Raw genomic sequence first — 22272 nt, forward strand, 5'->3', positions numbered from 1 at the left:
CGCAGCATTGGTTCCATAATGGAAGTCATATTTGAAAATAACGCACGTTTTTTTTACTTATATCCATGGTTTCACAAAAATTGTTCTAAAAAAATAATTGAAAGATAATCACAAGCCAAACCTGTGTTTAAAAAAAATGAAAATGTACCTTCACAATTAAAACAAGAACTGTCAAAGTGAAATGTCAGAGATAGCAACTGTCAAACTTAGTACTTAAGGAAATCGGACATTTCATACTTAATAACTTAATATAATACTGGGTCTTTACTACATGCTTTCTTTTTTTTGTTTGTTTGTTTTTTGTTTTTTGTTTTTTTTTGAGACAGAGTCTTGCTTTGTTGCCCAGGTTAGAGTGAGTGCCGTGGCATCAGCCTAGCTCACAGCAACCTCAAACTCCTGGGCTCAAGCGATCCTCCTGCCTCAGCCTCCCGAGTAGCTGGGACTACAGGCATGCGCCACCATGCCCGGCTAATTTTTTTCTATATATATTAGTTGGCCAATTAATTTCTTTCTATTTATAGTAGAGACGAGGTTTCGCCCTTGCTCAGGCTGGTTTCGAACTCCTGACCTTGAGCAATCCGCCCGTCTCGGCCTCCCAGAGAGCTAGGATTACAGGCGTGAGCCACCGCGCCCGGCCCTACTACATGCTTTCTTACTTAAAGATTTTTACATTCTTCCTCAGAAATGTCTTTCAGATTTTACTTCTTCTCTGCATACCTCCCATTGCTCAACCTAAAAGCCTAATTGATCTCATCTTCTACCATTTTAAACATTCATTTATTCAATAAAAATATATGGAGTTCCCATATATTTTTTTAATTTTATTTTATATGGAGTGCCCATATATTTTTTATTTTATTTTGCCCAATAAAAATATATGGAGTGCCCACTCTATGCCAGGTGCTATATTAGATACTAAACATGCATCGAAGGATAGAAGGAATGAGATTCTGAATCATATGCAATTAATTACATCCTATTTGGGGGAGCCCAACAATTAACCGTGAGCCAAATTATTGTATATATTAAGAGGAATTATAAAAGAAGTAAAATAGCATGACAGTGATGATCAGGTGCAGGCTAGCTGGAGTGGTCAGGAAGGATTCCCTGAGAAGTAGATATTTTAGCTGAAGCCTTATGTGTGAAAGAGAGCCAGTCTTTCAAACAATTGGAAAAGGCAGAGGAAATAATAATAATGATGATGATAACGGGTAACATTTACTGAGTTTTTGCCATGTGCCAGTTACAGTTGTAAGAGCTTTGCATGTGTTAACTCTTTTAATCCTGACAACAAATCCTATAGGGCAGATATTTTCAATTATTGCCATTTTATAGGTGAGCAAACTGAGGCACAGAGATGTTGGATAATTTAGTAGGTCATATAGCCTCCAGGATTTAGTGTGAAATGAGATTAGAGGGAGAGATAGGACTTTATTTGCCAAAGTGAGAATTTTGAATTTAATTCTAAACGGCATTAAAGCCCTTCAAGGGTCCCATAGAGCTGATGTGGGCTGATTAGCACAGGGAATGTTAGAAGAGCCAGATGGGGACAGGAAGCACAATGATGTTACGATGGACCAGGTGAGAAATGTCGGGGGCCTGTACAATGGACAAATGTTGGTAGCTATGGAGATGGAGTGATATGAATGGAAGTAGCGTTTAGTTTGTAGATAAAAACAAGTTTTGGTGATTAAGAAAGTAAAAGGGAAAGAGAGGATAAAGGAAAACTGTTTCTCAACTCACAACACTTATGACACCCCCTATGGGTTTTCCGCACCAAGCAATTCTCTAATTCTCTTCAGACACCAACTAGGTGTCCTAGGCTTTAATTCAGTTCTGACACTAACTACCTGAAGTTAGTGTAGACCCCAAAGGTTAAGAGCTCAGTCCCACAAGACTACCCCCACTTCAGACGTCAGTCAAAAGTAGTGGGTCTTCAGGTTGGGTGTGGTAGCTAATGCCTGTAATTCTAGCACTTCGGGAGGCCGAGGCAGGAGGATCGCTTGAAGTGAGAGGTTCGAGACCAGCTTGGACCCTATCTCTTCAAAAAATTAGCTGGGCATAGTGTGTGCTTCTGTAGTCCTAGCTCCTGGGGAGGCTGAGACAGGAGGATCTCTTGAGCCCGAGAGTTTGAGGTTATAATGAGCTATGATGACACCACTGCACTGTAGCCCAGGCAACAGAGCAAGACCTTGTCTCAAAAAAAAGTAAAGACTTCAGGAAAAAGAATAGCTTTATTAGCTATGGAGCAAAAGTAGATTAGGAAGGTGTGATTTCTAAAGATTCATTATTAAATTCGTACTACTGATGGTAATCATAATGACATCAATAAACATCACCTGGTATTGAACAGTCACTGCATGCTAGATACTACTCTAAGTATGCATGCCATTCATAAACTAATACACAAATTAGGACATCAGAATTTCTCGTTTTAACGCTCTCTGGACAAAGTACTTATCCTTTTTTCAATTTTAGAATTTATAGTCTTTTTGAGGGTAAAGAGCCCCAAAGCTTAAATTTCTTATATTTCCTGGAATGCTTAGCATTTTTGCTCTCCACTAAATACCAAATAAATAAATATTTGTTTATTTGATTGAGTAATGATATCTGTTGCATATGCAAAAATCTCAGTTACTTTTCAAATAAAGAATTTCTAATTCTAACCATGGCCCCCATCCTAAATTATCTTTCTGAATTAGCTTAGCAAATTTGGGGGTAGTTTGGGAAAAACATAAAGTAAGTAAAATTTGTGGTGCCACTGTCTTTCCATGGCGTACTAAGGCAGTTTTCAGTTGGTAATGCTTTCTTTGGTTCTTGAAAGCTGCTTGTAGATTAGGCCACATGCATGAAAGATGATGGCATGTGCTGGTAATGCTCAAATTAAAACCAGGGTTTGCTTTTTTGGAGGGTTGCCTCAGCATCCATAGCCATTATGTGGCTCGTTATCTTTTATGTTCTTGTTAAATAGCTAATGATTTGTTTGTATGGTTAACGGGAGAAGACAGAGTCCATGGCCAAAAAACGTCTGAGAATATTGGTGTAAATTACTTCGGGATTTCTCAAAGCCTGCAATGCACTAATGTGTCCAGTGAATCACCAGTAGCATTTAGGGTTTCCCATAGCTGGCCATAGAACCTTCTTGCTCCTCATAACATTTGACATCTTTCGAATCTTTCATAGAACACAGTTTGGAAAAACTATGGTATTTAGGTTGTGAAGATGCAGAAGAAGGCAAACCTACTATTTTCCAATAATTGTTATGGGAAAGCAAAAGCAAACGTTTTGTGGGGCAATGTCTGTTAAGGTTAAAACAAAAAATCCCGTAAAGACACTTGTTTGCTTTTAATGTTAGATCAGTTGGGTCTGAGCAAATAAGCAGAAGGTCTTAATTTAATAAAGAATAGTGCTGTATATCACAGTTTCATTGTTGAAGTGTTCACCCTCCTTCAGCCCAAGACAGGAAGTCTCTAAATTCTCTGGTCTCCACATTTTACAAATGGCATTGAGGACCATCTCACGGTTCCATCACACATATCCCACCTTGCAGGCAAACTAGACCTGTTGCCATTTGCTGAATCTATGCATGCTTTCTGCAGTCTTCCTTTTGTTCTTCCTCTTTCCTTTGTCTAGAAATATCCACCCATTCATCTCCCCATGTTGGAATTAAACCATTTGTTCATTTGATATGGATTTATTTAGATCGACTGACTCTATGCAAGGAATAAATTATTCTTATATTTTAATAGAAATATTCTCATAGACTATTTTCCTTTTCCTTTGGTTGGACTTAAACCCTACCTGCTTTTAACTACCTTAGAATATTTCATATCCCACAGAATGGTTTCCTTGCCTGTATGACGTACTTTAACTGTGTGCTTGTCCCTTACCTCTTGCTAGAGTAAGTGTATTACAGGCAAGAGCTGTGCCTTAGTCATGGTAACACTGGTAGAGCCTATCCTAGCTTCAAGTCCCTATTTGGTACTCAAGAATCTGTCAAGTTGAATAGACTGCACAGGTACCCCTACGGATAGGAATAATATACCCTGGTTCTCAGCCTCCACTAACCACACATGCTTGCTTTTGATTCCTCAGGTATTCTACCTCTACTGACAGACAAGATTTTCCAGGCAGCACCCAACCAGACTCTCCTGCAGAATGGGCTTGCTTTAGAACAAGCCTCGTGTATAGTCAAAGGTCGACATGGCCAGACACCCTGTGTTCCACTTTGACCCACTCATTCCCAATATAGTCAGAAAGCAAACGTGAAAGGGAGAAATGAGTTGACTTAATTAAACTGACAATGTTGTTGCCTTTTATTAATCAAATGATTTCAAAACCAAATTGAAAGCTGAGTTGTTTTAAGTAATTTTCAAAATGTAAACATTTTATTTAGAATACCATGAACTAAACCGTCTAATTTGACTGAAAAGTCCTGACTGTTCTTTGGATGGTACAAAGATTGACCCCTAACCCTTTTTCAGGTGTCTTCAGCATACATTTGAGATGAAGTATGCACATCACATTAGGAAGGTTTGATGCACCTGTGTTTAGAGGGCATGCTCCCCATACCAGCTGAGATACACATGCCCCACTGTACCTTTCCTGATGTTCTTTTTCAGCATTCTGAAATGAATGATTAAAGACAAAAACAAAAACAAATCAGCAGGTAAAAGGTAGAAGAAGAAAGCCAGGTGTCTTCTCATATCGTTTTCTATGTGCTTTTGATGCCAATCTTTTATTGCTTTTCCTTTAAGTAGAAACAGAATTTGGACAAGAAAGAATGAGAGGGTGAAACTTGAACACCTTCCTGACAGGGACCACCTTAGTCATCTGATAGCCAGAGGACTGTGAGAACTGAAGTTGAATACTGATCCATCACTTTATAGTAATCAACTTTGGCTTACTTTTTCATGCCATGCATTTTATCTCATCAAGAGGAAATTGATAAAGAAAAAGAGGCAATAGATGACTAAACTTGGTGTGCAAAAAGTAATCTTAATAGTAACACTGCCAGCTGTCAGAGGCCATATGTAACCTATGTTGATGAGCTTACGTGAAATCACTTTCTGGCCTGTTTAATCCATCTTTCTTTCCCCCACATTAAAAAAAGAAATTCTTTTTACAGGCAAAGATAGGATTAAAGTATCTGAAGATGAACTGGAGAAACTCCTTCTAATCAAATGGTGTATTTTGGAAACCATTCGTTTAAGAGCCCCTGGTGTCATTTCTAGAAAAGTGATGAAGCCAGTTAAAATTTTGGTAAGCTTTGGTTTTGTTTGAAAATAATCAACCTTCTAGGGAAAAAAGTACATATTTTGCTTATATATTTTTTTGATTGGCATATTATTGGTTTTATTTATAACTAATTTTTTAGTTGACAAATAAAAATTGTGAATTTTTGTTTTGTACAACAGGCTGTTTTGAAATATGCATACATTGTGGAATGACTAATCTAGCTAATTAACAGATGCATTATCTCACTTATTGTTTTAGTGGTAAGAACACTTAAAGTCTACTCTCAGCGATTTTCAAGAATACAATACGTTGTTATTAACAGTAGTCACCATGTTGTACAATAGATCTCTTGACTTATTTCCCCTAACTGAAATTTTGTATCCTTTGACCAACATCTCCCCAATTACCATCCCCCTACCCTCAGCCCCTGGTAACTGCCATTCCTACTCTCTACTTCTATGAGTTCAGCTTTTTTAGATTCCATATATAAGCGAGATTATATAATATTTATCTTTCTGTGCCTGGCTTACTTCTTTTAATATAATGGTCTCTGGGTTCATCCATGTTGTTGCAAATGATAAGATTTCCTTTGTTTTTTTAAAGAATGAATTGTACTTTATAATGTATATATACACCACATTTCTTTATCCATTCATTTATTGATGGACACTGAGGTTGATTCCACACCTTGGCTATTGTGAATAATGCTGCAGTGAACATGGGAAGGCAGATATCTTTTTGACATTTCATTTTCTTTGGATATGTATTCACTGGTGGGATTCTCATTTTTTGAGGAACCTTCCACACTGTTTTCCATATGGCTGTACTAATTTACATTTCCAACAACGCACAAGGGTTTTTTTTTTCTACCCATCTTCAACATTTGTTATCTTTTTTTGTCTTTTTGATAATAGCCATTCTACCAGGTGTGAGGTGATAGCTTTTAATGGTTTTAATTTGAATTTCCCTGATGATAAGTGATGTTGAGCGTGTTTTTTATAGACCCGTTGGCTATTTGTATGTCTTCTTTTGAGAAATGTTTATTCAGATCCTTTGCCTATTTTTTGATAAGTTTTTTTCTCACTATTGAGTCGTTCAAGTTCCTTATATATTTTGCTTATTTATTCTTTATTAGAGGCATGGTTTGCAAATATGTTCTCCCATTAGGTTGTCTCTTCACTCTGTTGATTGTTTCTTTTGCTATGCAAAAGCTTTTTAGTTTTTTGTTATCCCCTTTGTTTATTTTTGTGCTTGTTGCCTGTGCTTTTGGGTTAATATCCAAAAAATTCTTGCCCAAACCAATGTCATGGAGCTATTCCCTTACATTTTCTTCTAGTAATCTTACAGTTTCAGATTTTACTTTTAATTATCTAATTCATTTTGCATTGATTTTTGTATATGGTGTGACGTAGGGGTCTAATTTTATTCTTCTGCATGTGGATATCCAGTTTTCCTAGCACCATTTATTGAAGAGACTGTCCTTTCGTCATTGCATGTTTTTGGCACTTTTGTCAAAAATTAATTGACTATAAATGTGTGGATTTATTTCTGGGCTCTCTACTCTGTTGGTTTATGTGTGTTTTTATACCAGTGACATGATGTTTTGATTACTATAGCTTTGTAGTATATTTTGAAGTCAGATAGTGTAATGCCTCCAGCTTTGTTCTTTTTGCTCAAGATTGGGATCTTTTGTGGATCCATATAAATTTTAAGATTGTTTTTTCTATTTCTATGAAAAATGTCATTGGAATTTTGATAGCATATTTGGTTATATAATTCCTCAAATTCCATTAATCACTGAGTGACCTGGAACAAGTTACTAATAAGGGTTGTCTATCTGCCAGTTATAGCTTTCAAGAAATTTTAAAAAAAGAAAAAAAAGAGTTGTATAACATTTCATGAGTATAGATATTTATCTGTTGGCAGCTATTTTAGCTAAAATATAACCTTTTAATAATCACTTTGACCATGTGATCCCATACCATAATTAGTTTATTCCTATTTAAATCAAGCAGATGGATTGAATGGTCTCTTGTCTGTTGATTCAATCAGTAGTTACTCCTGAGTAGCAATGAGCTGAGGCATTCAGGACGTGAAGAAAGTTATTTTGGATAGCTGGAAGACAATTTTGCACCACAGATTAGAGATATGGAAACAGATATCAGGAATGTCATGGAAAATCCCAGCTTATATTAAGTGTCAGCAGTCCCTGAGTGAAGGAGAGAGGTCCTTTCTATGGACAGAGTAGGAAAAAATTCTCATGTGCACATGGCAGACTTTCAGTTAAATGTGAATTAATCTGACAGAAGAAATTATTTTTTTTTTTCAGAATGATTTGATTTAGGGCCTGCATTATCCAGATAGATCACATTTAGTCAGTCCTCCACTCTTGTTTGCTTTTTTTTTAATAACAGCTTGAGAGTGCTGTGTATAAAAACCAAGGAGATTTTGTAGTAGTAGAACACAATTAAAAATCCAAATTTTGTAAAAGTTGCAACTTTTGCCTTTAAAGGAGACATAGTTTGTTTAATTGCACTTACATATATTATGGCATTTAGTTTTTGTAGTATTTTAACAGATTTTCCTTTAAATAATCAAATTATTAATTTTAAGATACAAATATTAAGCAATAGCTTTAGGAGGAAATAGTCAAACAACTTGGTGCAATTAAGTAGAGCGATATGTTTATACTCTGAATATTACTATAATTTTTATTAAACTTTTATGAAGCCCCTTTTTATTCTGGTTAGTAATTAGAAGAATTATAGCATCATCATTTATCTGTCAGTGGTTATCTTGATTATTATTTTAATCATACAGATCCTATACATGTTTTGTTTGATTTTATACCTACATATTATATTCTTTTCGGAGCTTTTAGAAATGGTATTTTTTTAACGTTTTGCTTTTCAATTGTATATTACTTGTTCATAAAAATACAATTGATTTTTTTTTTTTTTTTTTTTTTTTTTTTTGAGACAGAGTCTCACTTTGTTGTCCAGGCTAGAGTGAGTGCCGTGGCGTCAGCCTAGCTCACAGCAACCTCAAACTCCTGGGCTCGAGCGATCCTTCTGCCTCAGCCTCCCGAGTAGCTGGGACTACAGGCATGAGCCACCATGCCCGGCTAATTTTTTTATATATATATATCAGTTGGCCAATTAATTTCTTTCTATTTATAGTAGAGACGGGATCTCGCTCTTGCTCAGGCTGGTTTTGAACTCCTGACCTCGAGCAATCCGCCCGCCTCGGCCTCCCAAGAGCTAGGATTACAGGCGTGAGCCACAGTGCCCGGCCTACAATTGATTTTTGTGTGTTGACTTTGTATCTGCAACTTTGCTAAACTCTTGTATTGGCTCTAGGAGTGTTTTTGTGTAAATTCTTTGGCATTCTCTATGTAGACAGTATTTTTATTTTTTCCTTTGTGATTTATGTCTTTTGTTTTCTTTTCTTACCTAATTGCACTGGCTCTACCTTCTAGCACCATGTGGACTAGTAGTGCTCATAGTAGATATTGCATTGTTCCACATCTTAGGATGAAAGCATTTTTTTTTTTTACCATTTAATATGATACTACCTGTAGGGTTTTTATAGATGCTCTTTATCAAGTTGAAGAAATTTCCCTTTTTTCCTGCTTTACTGAAAATTTTTATCATTAGTGGTGTTGGATTTTGGCCAGTGCTTTTCTGTGTCAATGGATATAATCATATGCTTTTTCTTCTTTAGTCTATTGGTATGGTGGATTGCATTTACTGATATTTGAATGTTAAACCTGCCTTTCATACCTGAACTAAATCTCACTTGATCATGCCATCTCATTCTTTATATACCTTGTTAGATTTGCTTTGTCAATATTTTGTTGAGATTTTTGCATCTAAGTTCAGGAGAGATAATTAGTCTGGAGTTTTCTTTTTTTGCACTGTTTTTTATGATTTCTATATCATGACACCCTCTTAAAAAGTGTTTTATGCATGTGCTCTGTCCTTTTCTCATAAGCACTCAGTCTCTTTCTCTCCTTGTTTCCTCTCTCCTCCACCTTCAGTCCTTATTACCCTCCGCCCCCCCCACACACACACTCTTTCTGGCACATTTTGGTCCCCAGTGTTGGATGTAGGGCCTGGTGGGAGGTGTTGGGGTCACCAGGGTGGATACCTCATGAATGTGCCATCCTGGTGATAATGAGTGAGTTGCTTGTTTTATTTATTTTTTATTATTTTTTTTATTTTGGCATATTATGGGGTACAAATTTTAAGGTTTCAAAAAATGCCCTTTACCCCCGTCTTCCCACAAGTCTGAGTTTCCAGCGAGTGAGTTCTGAGTTCTTGCTTTATTAGTTCGCAGGAGAGACGGTTGTTTACAGGAGCCTGGAACCACTTCCTCCTTCCCTCTCTTGCTCCTTCTCTTACCTTGTGGCATGCCTGCTCCCCCTTTGCCATCTGCCTTGATTAGAAGCTTCCTGAAGCCCTCCCCAGAAGCAGGTGCTGTCACAACGCTTCTTGTGCGGACCGCGAGCCAAATAAACCCCTTTCCTTTGTAAGTTACCCAGCCTCAGGCATTCCTTTGTAGCAGCACAAAAACAGACTAATAGAGTATCTAACTTCTTTCAGATTTTTCTTTTCCTATTGCTCTTGTATTTCTTCTCTCTCCGTGAGTTTCAGCATGGCCTTCAACACATTCCATCTTGGGCTCCTTCAACCAGTTGTGCTGCCTGCCGCATACATGGTAGTAGTTCTGTACGGCCCTTCTCAAACCTGACACGCAGCTGGTGCTATTTCATTAGCTAAATATATGACATCCTCACAGGGTCATTTTATGATGAAAAGGTTTTAATCTGTTAGAGAAATAGATTTTCTTCCCAGATCCAAACCAAAATATATTTCAGATTGCAAGCCTTTACCACTTTCCAACCAACGTAATGCTCTTCTTCTGGATTGTGTTCCTTTTGCTTTCTGCTGTCCTGATCCTCGGTGTTCCTATGCTATTCATTTACCTTTTTTTGCTTGACTGTACTTACAATCTAACATTTCCTCCTTCAAATAGATGCTGCCTGGTAAGTGTATCCTCTTACCACACTATAATCATCCTCTTACTTTTGTCTTTATTGATACCTGAGGTCTGTCATCTGTGCCCCCTTTTTTCCCTTCCAGTGCAGAGGTTTTCCTTTGCAGATGTTAGTTTCCCGCTTATTTCATTTTTCTTTTCATTTTAGGACCCTTGAAGGTGGCTCGGTTAATTTTTTTTCCTCCTTTGTATTTTGATTTTACCATAAGGTGTTGGCACAAATGTATTTGCTTTTCACTATAGAATTCCTATGCAACTCACTTGTTCTGCTGATCGAGCTGCAGCACTGGTCCTGGTACAGTCACTCTATGTCCCACCACCCCCTACAACACCTGAAACCCTACTCTATCCTTAAGTGAGTAGCGTTTAGAGGGGCTTTTAGCCACATATCTTTGTCGGGATTATGTTCTACCAAAAGGAATTGTAATTTTTCTTGGGACTATTAACACGTCGTATTTTTTCAAAAGTAATTTTACTTGTTTGACAACTTCACCAGAAGAGAGACCCGTGCTCAAACACATGCACACACAAACATACACTCTTGCATGCGCCAACTCCGTACAAACTCTTAACCATACTATAACAGCCATCTAACATTCTCTTTGTATGGCATCAATATAGAAACTTAGGTTTCACCATAGCGTCAGTCTGTCATTTAACAAAATATTTTAACAATAATTCTTCACTTTTCATGTATTGAGAGAGTTTTTGTATTTCAGTGACCACATCGTAGTCCATTTTGTTGATAGCATGAATAATTCGGTAGTTATTTGCATCTTTGTGCAGAGTACATTTTCTTTTCTAATGATTATCCTTGAATTATGTTTTAGTAGTAGATTACTAGTCAAAAGGCACAAACGTATTTATGATTCGCTAAATATAACCTTCTTACAAGACCAAACTATTTTATAGAGCCAACCACTCTGGATTCCTAGTAAAAAAATTTTTGATAAAAAATAATAGGTTTCTGGCCGGGCGCTGTGGCTCACGCCTGTAATCCTAGCTCTTGGGAGGCCGAGGCGGGCGGATTGCTCAAGGTCAGGAGTTCAAAACCAGCCTGAGCAAGAGCGAGACCCCGTCTCTACTATAAACAGAAAGAAATTAATTGGCCAACTGATATATATAGAAAAAATTAGCCGGGCATAGTGTCACATGCCTGTAGTCCCAGCTACTCGGGAGGCTGAGGCAGAAGGATCACTCGAGCCCAGGAGTTTGAGGTTGCTGTGAGCCAGGCTGACGCCACGGCACTCACTCTAGCCTGGACAACAAAGTGAGACTCTGTCTCAAAAAAAAAAAATAAATAAATAATAATAATAATAATAATAGGTTTCTAAAACAATTCAAGAAATTGCTTAAAAAATTAATAATCTCTTACCACCAAGTCTTTACACCCACACTTTCTTCCCAGAGAACATGAGGCTTAAATCTATCCAGGCTCCTTCCAAGTTTTAGCAGCTGGTTGTGGCCATCCCATCGCAGTGGTTGAGCAGCCCCAGAAACATGCACTCAGGCTACCATCTTCCGAACATATTCTAGGATTTTCTTTCATTTTTTTTCAAAAATACCTTTTTAATATTTGTAAAAGATGTGTTGTTTCCTGTACTTACTATTTCTTTGATAAATAAAATAAACACAGCATTTCCTCTAGGGAAGCCAAAACTAATCACTCTGAAGTTCTCCCTGCAACATTGAGACTTTAGCTTTCAAAATCAATATAGAAACTCAGGTTTCACCATAGGGTCAGTCTGTCATTTAAAAAAATATTTTAACATTAATTCTTCACTTTTCATGTATTGAGAGAGATTTTGTATTTCAATGGCCACATAGTAGTCGATAGCATGAATAACTTTGCACAGCTTTTTCTTCTTATTTTAGAAGTAAAGCATGGTATTGATGGAATGTAAAAAAAACCATAAAAAGCATCTAAGCGAGAAACTAAAAATTACCTAAAATCTTAACAAGTCAGAGATAATCAGTGTAAACATTTTGGTATTATAATTTCATATTTTTTCCCCGTAGCTTATGCATTTTTTAAAAAAATCAGTTGGACTTATGCTATGCTAATTGTTTTGTAACCTGCTTTTATTTTATTTAATGATTAAGAAAAATTTTCTACATCAATAAAATATATCTACACAATTTTGAATTGTAGCAGATTAATATATGGATATAGTATAAATTTTTAATCCAGTTCCATATTCTTGAATACGTATATGACTTCTATTATTATGAACATTGTGAAGATGAACATTCTTATTGCTAAATCTTTGTGTACATTATTGATTATTTCCTCAGTATAAATTCATGTAATTTGGTTTTTTAAGATTGATATGTTTTTGCAAACAGGCGGAATGTTTTTGTTGAACTGAAGTTTACTAATATGTTCCCAGAAATTTGGATTTTAAAACACATTTCACATAGACTCATGTATGTTGACTAGTAAGAGAAGCTCATATTTTCTCTCCTATTGGACAACTGGTTAAAGTTCCTTGCTACGCATGCTACAAATGTTCTATCACCACCCTTAGGTGGTTTGAATAGGTTTTAATAGCTTCCGTACCATTTCCTTTCTATATTCTTTGGAATAAATTAAGTTGGACACTCTCTGCTTTCTTTGATTTATAACATTTCTCTTTATCTTTATTATGCCACCTTTTCAAAACTCTTAAACTTCTACCTGTATTCTCTTTTCAAGGCTTTACATTTTTGGTACAAAGTTGATCTCCAAGAATATCCAAAAAAGAATAGCAAGAAACCATTGGGAAAAAATGAGTAATTATGGGCTATTAATTATCTTCTTGAGGTGTTAAAATATATTATAAAACTATAAGAATTTAAGACATACGTTATTGGTATCAGACCAGATGTTCAGATCAATAGAATAGAATGGACAGATAACAAAGAAACAAACCTTGTACATATGAATTTAATATAGGATAAATGAATCTTTATAAATCAGTGAAGAGAAAACAAACTAATATGTGGTTATAGATGACCAACTAAAAGTGAGTATTTTTTTTTTGTGGTGTTTTTTTTTTATTTCGGCATATTATGGGGGTACAGATTTTAAGGTTTCAATAAATGCCCATTTCCCCCGTCCCCCCACAAGTCTGAGTCTCCAGCATGACCATCCCCCAGATGGTGCACAATTCACTCATTATATATGTATATACCTGCCCCTCCCCCCTCCCCCCTCCCACGTGCCCAATACCCTATTACTATAGTACCTATGTGTCCACTTAGGTGCTGCTCAGTTAATACCAGTTTGCTGGTGAGTATATGTGGTGCTTGTTTTTCCATTCTTGGGAAACTTCACTTAGTAGTATGGGTTCCAGCTCTAACCAGGAAAATATAAGATGTGCTATATCACTATTATTTCTTAGAGTTGAATAGTACTCCATGGTATACATATACCACATTTTATTGATTCATTCTTGGATTGATGGGCACATGAGCTGTTTCCATAGCCTTGCAATTATGAATTGAGTGCAGGTGTCTTTTTTGTAGAGTGTCATTGAATCATTTGGGTAGATGCCCAGCAATGGGATTGCTGGATCAAATGGTAGATTCACTTGTATCACTTTAAGGTATCTCCATATTGCTTTCCACAGAGGTTGAACTAGTTTGCAGTCCCACCAGCAGCATAGAAGTGTTCCTCTCTCTCCACATCCACGCCAGCATTTATTGTTTGGAGACTTTTTGATAAAGGCCATTCTCACTGGAGTTAGGTGATATTTCATTGTTGTTTTGAGTTGCATTTCCCTGATGATTAGACATATTGAACATTTTTTCATATGTTTGTTGGCCATTCTTCTGTCTTCTTTAGAAAAGTTTCTGTTCAAGTCCTTTGCCCACTTTTTAATAGGGTTATTTGATTTTTTCTTCCTGAATTTCGTGAGTTCTAAGTATATTCTAGTTATCAGCCCCTTATCGGATGTGTAGGATGCAAAAATTTTCTCCCATTCTGTAGGTTGTCTGTTTACTTTCATGACTATTTCTTTGGCTGTGCAGAAGCTTTTTAGTTTGATCATGTCCCATTTATTTATTTTTATTGCTGCTGTGACTGCCTTTGGGGACTTCTTCATAAACTCTTTGCCCAGGCCCATGTCTAGGAGAGTGTTTCCAACTTTTTCCTCTAGAGTTCTAATAGTTTCATACTTTGTTTAAGTCTGTTATGCAGCGTGAGTTGATTTTTGTGAGAGGTGAAAGTTGTAGGTCCTGTTTTAGCCTTCTACAGGTAGCTATCCAGTTTTCCCAGCACCATTTATTGAAAAGGGATTCTTTTCCCCAGCGTATGTTTTTGTCTGCTTTGTCAAAGATTAGATGGCTATATGAGGATGGTTTTATATCAGGATTCTCACATCTGTTCCACTGGTCAATATTCCTATTTTTGTGCCAATACCATATTGATTTAATTACTACAGCTTTGTAGTATAGTTTGATATCTGGCATATTAATGCCTCCCATTTTGTTTTTGTTGCCTAGAATTGCTTTTGATATTCGGGGTCTTCTTTGGTTCCATACGAAGCGTAAAATTATTTTTTCTATATCTGTGAAGAATGCTGATGGGATTTTAATAGGTATTGCATTGAATCTGTAGATCAGTTTGGGTAGTATAGACATTTTAATGATGTTGAGTCTGCTGATCCACAAGCGTGGTATGGATTTCCATCTGTTTACATCCTCTGCTATTTCCTTCCTCAGTGTTTCATAGTTCTCCCTGTAGAGGTCTTTTACGTCCTTGGTTAAGTATATTCCTAGGTACTTTAATTTCTTCGTTGCTATTGTGAAGGGAATTGAGTCTTTGATTTGTTTCTCAATTAGATTGTTGTTGGCGTATATGAATGCCTCTGATTTCTGTGTATTGATTTTGTATCCTGAGACTTTACTAAATTCATTGATCAGTTTCAGGAGTTTCTTGGTTGAATCTTTGGGATTTTCTAGATATATTTTTTTAAATTTCTAAAGTCAAAGTTCTTAAACTTTTTAGTCTCATAATCCTTCACATTCAAAATGATTGAGGATTCTAAAGCACTTTTGTCTAGGTAGGTTAAGTCTATTAATATTTGCTATATTAGAAATTAAAGCTGAGAAATTGTTAAAATATTTAGTAAGTCATTAAAAATGACAAGAAACCTCTTACATGTAAACATAGCATGGTTTTATAAAAAATAGCTATATTTTCCAAAACAAGCAAAAAAAGTAGAATAGCATCATTGTAAGTTTTTTGCAAATCTCTTTAAAGTCTTGCTAATAGAAGATATCTAGATTCTGCAATCTGTTGTGTGATACATTATTTTCACTAATGGAAATGAAGAAAATCCAGCTTCACATAGACCTGCAGCTGGAAAAGGGAACAGTATTTTAATAGCCTTTTCAGATATTTGTGGCTACTCTTTGATAGCCACACAACAAATGAGTTTTGTAAAGATTATTTCAATCTCAATATATAACCATAAATTTTTTAGACTCAGTTACATTAAAATCCGTTGGCCTATCTTATTCTTTGAATGAGTCTTTTACCCAGAAATGATTTTTGACCTGGATGTTCCCCTGAAAAGGTCATGGGGACTCCTAGAGAGTCCTTGAGAACAGCTTTTATAAAAAGAAAAGAGTTAACCTAAGCTTAGAATTAATCAGTGAAATCTATTCGAAGAAAATGAACAAATTTGAATGTACCATATCAAAATTTAATGTCTTTAAAAAAAGAAAGAACTCAAATGTAAACTAAAATTAACAAAAAAAAAGTCAATATAATTACAACACAGGGGTAAATAATTTTAATATTTTATACAGATCAATAAATAAAGTACTAATATCACATAGATTAATGAGAGCAGGACATAAGCACAGAATTTTATAGGATAAAATAACATGGAAAAATTCTCAACAAAGCCATAAAAATTTAAACGACAACCTAAAATAACTGATTAAAAATGTCAGATTAGCAGATAAAATAGCAATGAAACTTACATTATCATAAATTTTAGTTAGAAACATTTTGCTACAAAATTTGAGGAAATGATTGAACATTTATATTAGCCTTAAAATATCCAAGTCCTATGTCTTTTTTACATTAAAAATTTTTTGATTTTTACAAATTTATGGAGTACATGAGAAATTTCGTCACATATATATAATGTATTCAAGATGTCTATCACCTGAGGACAGTACATTTTTAAGTCTAGTCATTGTATTCTGCTATCAAACATTGAATGTATTGCTTCTGTCCTTACTGTATGTTTGTACCCTTTATCTCACTCCTCTTCATCCTTCCCCCCCCACACTCACTCATTCCAGTCTCTACTATCTATTTTTCCATGCTCTACCTCTAAGTGTTAAAATTTCTTATTTCTTGAAAATATGTAATTTTTATCTTTTTGTGGCTGGCTTATTTTATTTAAGATAATGACTTCTACTTCTATCCATGTTGCTTCATAATTTCATTCTTTTTTTATGACTGAATAGTACTCTATTGTGTATATATACCACATTTTCTTTATCCATTCATCTATTGATGGACACTTAGGTTGATTTCATCTCTTTCTTACTGTGAATAATGCTTCAATAAACATGCAGGTATCCCTTTGATATATTGATTTCTTTTCCTTTGCGTAAATACCCAGTAGTGGGATTGCTGGATCAAATGGCAATACTATTTTTAGATTTTTGAGAAATTTCTGTACTGTTTTCCATAGTGGCTGTAAATTCCCACCAACAGTGTTATGAGAGTTCCATTTTCTCTACATCCTTGCCAACATCTGTTATTTTTTGTCTTTTTAGTAATAGCCATTCTGACTGGGGAAAGATGAGATCTCATTCTGGTTTTAATTCGCATTTCTTTGATGATTAATGATGTTGACCATTTTTTCGTATATCTGTTAGCCATTTGTATGTCTAACATTTGTATGCATGTATGTATGTATCATATATTTGTATGTATGAAATAGACATTTCACAAAAGAAGATTCCCTTCTACCTTTCTTAGCTAGATCATTATTGATATGTAGAAATGTTACTGATTTTTGTACATTGATCCTGCAACTTTACTGAATGCATTTATCAAATCTAAAAGATTTTTGGTGGATTCTTTAGGTTTTTCTAGATATAAGATCATATTAGCAGAGAGGGGCAACTTGACTTTCTCTTTTCCAATTTGAATGCCTTTTATTTCTTTCTTTTACCTGATTGCTCTGGCTGGTATTATGTTGAATAGGAATGGTGAAAGTGGGCTTCCTTGTTTTGTTGCAGTTCTTAGAGAAAAGGCTTTTAACTTTTCCCCATTCAGTATGATGTTGGCTGTAAGTTTGTTGTATTTGGCCTTTATTATTTTAGGGTATGTTCCTTCTATGCCTAGTTTGTTGAGAGTTTTTTTTTTTTCAGGATATTATGGGGGTACAAACATTTTGGTTACATGTTATGACTTTGCCAAACCATGATTTGAGGTGTGCCCATCCCCCCCTACAGTGCTCACTGCGTCTGTTAGTTGTGAGTTTACCCACCCCCAAACCTCCAACCCCCACAGAATATTACTACTGTCTTAGTACCTTAGTGTTGATCAGTCAGTGCCAATTTGATGGCAATTACATGTGGTACCTATTATTCTATTCTTGGGATATCTCACTTTGGCGGATGGGCACAAGCTCCATCCAGGAAAATATAAGGAGGTGCTAGATCACCATCATTTTTTATAATTGAGTAGTATTCCATTGTATACATATACCATATTTTATTCATCCATTCATGGATTTTATCATAAAGGGATGTTGAATTTTATCAAGTGCTTTTTCTGCATCTATTGAGATGATCATATGGTTTTTTCCCTTCATTCTATTGATGTGATGTGTATGTTCATTGCTTTACATGTTGAACCATCATGTCATATATCTGTGTTAAAATAATTTATATGAGAAATGCTTTGTGGGAAAGTGCTTATGGTAACGTTATTTATTATAGGAAAAAGGTAAGGAATGCTTAAATTAATTATGGTTTAATTCTACCCAAATAACCACTTCGGTTCAGCGTTCAGTGCTCACCGGCCGCGAAACCTTGCCCATAGCTGGCACTCATAGTCCACACGATACTTTGTGCTGTGCATTGACGACGAATCCGTTTTGCTCTTGTGTGATGAGGAAAGCTTTAAAGCACTGAAAGCTTGTTTTACTTTACAGGCAGCTTTAGGAAAATAACTATAATAATTCCTACTAAGGACTTGTTAAAAGGTCACAGACTCGTAGTAACTTATTAGCTGAACGTACACACTGCAACTGCAGAGATAAAAGCTGTAAAAGTAAAAGCTTTTGGCTGTTGACTAGTCATCGCTTGGCTGTGCGCGTTCATCTGTGGCTGTCGACTATCGTGGATGCTCGTACCGAAGTGGTTAAAGATTAAATAGCAATTGGAGGGGAAATTATTCACAATGAACATACAAAAAAAAATACTTAGTATGTTAAGTGAACAAAGAAAGATTCAAAAATTGATTATTCAAGAGAATCAAAATTATGTCTAACAACAACAAAGGACTACTATTACTAAGTAAAAATACTGGAGAAAAGTCCAGCCAATTGATGACTGTCTTTGGGTATTAGAACTCTGGTTATTTTCTTTTCTAGTCTTTCTGTTTTTCTGAATTTTCTAAACTTTTTGTAGAGATCAGTTTTTACCACAGAAAACAATATACTGTGTAATTTGAAAAAACACTTTTTTTCTTCAATTAACATCAACCAAGCTTCTGCCCAAGAGCCAAAAGAAAAGCTGTGTGCTTTGGACCCTCCTGTTATAGATGCTTTGGCTTTGTAGGACTCCTTTCTCTTCAAGATTCTAAATTGCTTAGCTCTCAGCACCCTTCTTGAGTTACAACAGAAGAGTCCTACTTTCTCTTCCCTGTTCAAGAAAGCCCCGCCTCTAGATTAGCAGATGAAGTTCATCTGTCTTCACAACAGAAGCCAGATGAAATGGGCTGGCCAGGTTCAATTCTGCCTACCTGAGAGATGCAGTTATTACAACACAGAGAAGTTGTAACTTCCCTTTGCTAGTGATCTGTGTTCTTGTCCTGCAGCTGTTTTGTCTCCTTCCTGATCTGTCTGTTAATCTGTCATGTGAACAAAGATAGGGACTGTTTAGCCTGGGCATGATGATGTCCACTTGCTCAGAGGCTTTCTTTGATGGAACCAGCTCCAACATTCCTTCATGCCATTCATCTCTCTGGCTGCTGCTGCTGCTGCTGCAACAGTGACTTCTTTCTTGTCTCCTCCCTGTTGCTAGTGGTAATTCTGTTACTGAGGACCCATTTGAAGTTGCCCTTCCTCTGCTACCCTGATTTGTAGGCTGCAGCAGTCAGTAGTCTCCCAGTCATGATCATAGGTCAATAGTGACTAGAGAGGATTAGGGAGTAGGCAGAGGAAGGACCTGGAGTCTTGTCCCAGGGCTGCCCCCATCCCCACTCCAAATACATATCAAAGCCTCCATGACTGATTCCAGCAGAGGTAAAACAGATAAGAGTGGGATCTCACAGATCTTTTTCTATCTTAAAAATGGTAAGAGGACACCAGCAAAAGCCTTTCTTTCTTCCCAGTTTTAGACTTGACTCTTTCCAGCTCTCTTGGTACTGAAACCACCAAACTCCAAGCAATACCTGGTTCCCACTAGAGCCAACGGGATTAAAAAATGATGACCCCCACCCCACTCCCTGCTGCCATAAAAAAAGACATATTTTTCATCATAGAGCACTTACATTAGGGATATGTAAACCTAAAGTAAGTGTTCTACTGCAGATATCTTGAGGACATTTCAAAATTATACAGGGTTCAATAGATGTGGCTTATGATGATTGGCCATGAGAGTTACCTAATAAAACATCTTCCCCTCGTAAAGTTGGTCTCTGTCTAGTGATCACACAACTTGGGAGAGATCTCTTTGTCCCATGGTTCCTGAACATGGTGACAAAAGGGAGACTTTATAAAATGGTTTCTGGTTCTTAGGATAGTTTCTAAATCATGAGAACCTATTAGAACATGAATTGGAAAGGGTAATATGGACTCTGCTGCTTGAGGAATCACACTGCTTATCCTCAGTCCCATAACCACTATGACTGCAAACACAAACCAACCAAGTAAATGTACATTTGATTTTTCCTATGTTTTCCTGACCAGCTGTCTTCAAATTTCCCCCCCCCCCCAATGACTACTTCTGGACTTAAAAACAAAAAATCATAAAAGAATCTACTGCCCCTGCCCTGCCACCATCATCAGTGCTCCCATGAGTAGGACACCCACTGCCCCTGTCTTCGGTACTACCATGGTCATTGCCCCTGTCTCAGAGTTGGATTTTTCTGTTTTATAATCTGGGGATCCACTGGGCTTCTATCATTAAGAACACTTGCTGCAGACCCCAATATCAAACATCAAAGCTGTATTACTATGGACTAATAGTAGTTTCTAAGATTTTGACATTTCACTAGTCTTCCCTTCTATGGAACCAAATATATATATATATACATGTAACAGAACCAGAATTAGGAATCAGACATCAGTTGAAAATTGGAAAGGCCTGTTCAGTATAGAGTTATATTTTCTTGCCATCAATTATAAAATGTGTAAGCCTTCACCACATATTTCTTAAAGCATATTTCAAAAAAAAAATGACTTGGAATTGATTTTTTTCTATCGTAGAATTACATCATTCCTTCTGGTGACTTGTTGATGTTGTCTCCATTTTGGCTACATAGAAACCCAAAGTATTTTCCTGAACCTGAACTGTTCAAACCTGTAAGTTATGTCTTGCCATATACAGTATGCTTTTTATGCCAAAAGTATGAATTCAGAAATTAACTAAGACTATATAGATAAGCAGTCATATATTTCTCTAGTAACTAAGTACAAAAGTTTGCTACAGAGTATAGATTAGATTTGCAACATATACAGTACAACATTTACAAACCAGATGGAAAAGTGTTTGGAATAAACTGCCCCAACTTCAAAATAAATTTTATATGAAACCAGAAGACTTATTTCATATTCTTTAAGCAGTTGTTTCTGTTTTGGGTTTCCAAGGAGTACAAAAAATAAAAATAAAGTAAGTTAAAACCTTGATCTGCCATTTCTTAGGTTTGGGAAGTTACAGGGCTGAACAGAATCTTAAGAGGTCATTTAGTCCATTCTCTGCCTTTAGGTAAAACTGTCAAAAGTGGCATCCAGATGTATTAATTCTACATCCCAACCTTTCTCCAGTAGGCAGGGCTGTGAGTACCGTATTACTAAATTTATTACCAAGAGCAATTTTATGATGGAGCCTAAGACATTATTATAAATAATCTTTCTCTTGTTAGGTCCATTCTGTGGTTGATTTACATTATCATTTACATTTACCACTTAACAGAATTCTTTTTAAACCTTTTTATTTATAAGTTCACGTTCCAAAAACACAATTGTGTCTGATATTAATAACAAGTTGGAAAAAATGACCAACAACCCTGCAACTTTATACGCAAGGATTAGCTGTACAAGGTCATTTTTAGCCTAGAGAAATAAAGTTAAGCTTATTTATATAAGGCTGATTTGGAAAAAAAAAATGTTTTCTTCCCACAGGAACGTTGGAAAAAGGCAAATTTAAAGAAGCACGCTTTCTTGGACTGCTTCATGGCATTTGGAAATGGGAAGTCCCAGTGTCCTGGAAGGTCAGTGAGACAGCTGGGCCACATTTATTCAAAACGTCTACAGAAAGACGATGGCTCAGAGGGGGAAAGCTTTGGCTTAATCTCTTTTTTTTCTTCATTATCAAACTGCAGGGAAATCCAGGAAAGGGCATTTTGTCTGGTCAGCCCGTGGTGTTGTGCAGTGTCTTTGTGGGGATGTCCAAAGTGGCTTCTGATAGGAGACCTCATGAAAAGAAAATATTGTACTTGCAGATGCCAGATAAAAACCGGGTTTATGGCTCAAATGCTCAGCTTTTATGCAAGATTAATTGGAAGTGGTTTGA

The 22272-nt window shown here is 36.2% G+C and overlaps 1 protein-coding gene across 2 annotated transcripts in view; it reads left to right on the forward strand.

The window, feature by feature from the left end:
* The window catches only part of CYP39A1 (cytochrome P450 family 39 subfamily A member 1), a 90472-nt gene that overhangs the window by 43170 nt on the left and 25030 nt on the right, over window positions 1-22272 (forward strand). For both annotated transcript variants that reach the window (XM_076003312.1, XM_076003311.1), the window contains 3 exons: window positions 5129-5262; window positions 20967-21062; window positions 21882-21970. In XM_076003312.1, the coding sequence (XP_075859427.1) occupies window positions 5129-5262; window positions 20967-21062; window positions 21882-21970 (319 nt within the window). The remainder of the gene's footprint in view (window positions 1-5128; window positions 5263-20966; window positions 21063-21881; window positions 21971-22272) is intronic.

The sequence above is a fragment of the Microcebus murinus genome, chromosome 5, assembly GCF_040939455.1.
Source record: "Microcebus murinus isolate Inina chromosome 5, M.murinus_Inina_mat1.0, whole genome shotgun sequence".
NCBI lineage: Eukaryota > Metazoa > Chordata > Mammalia > Primates > Cheirogaleidae > Microcebus > Microcebus murinus.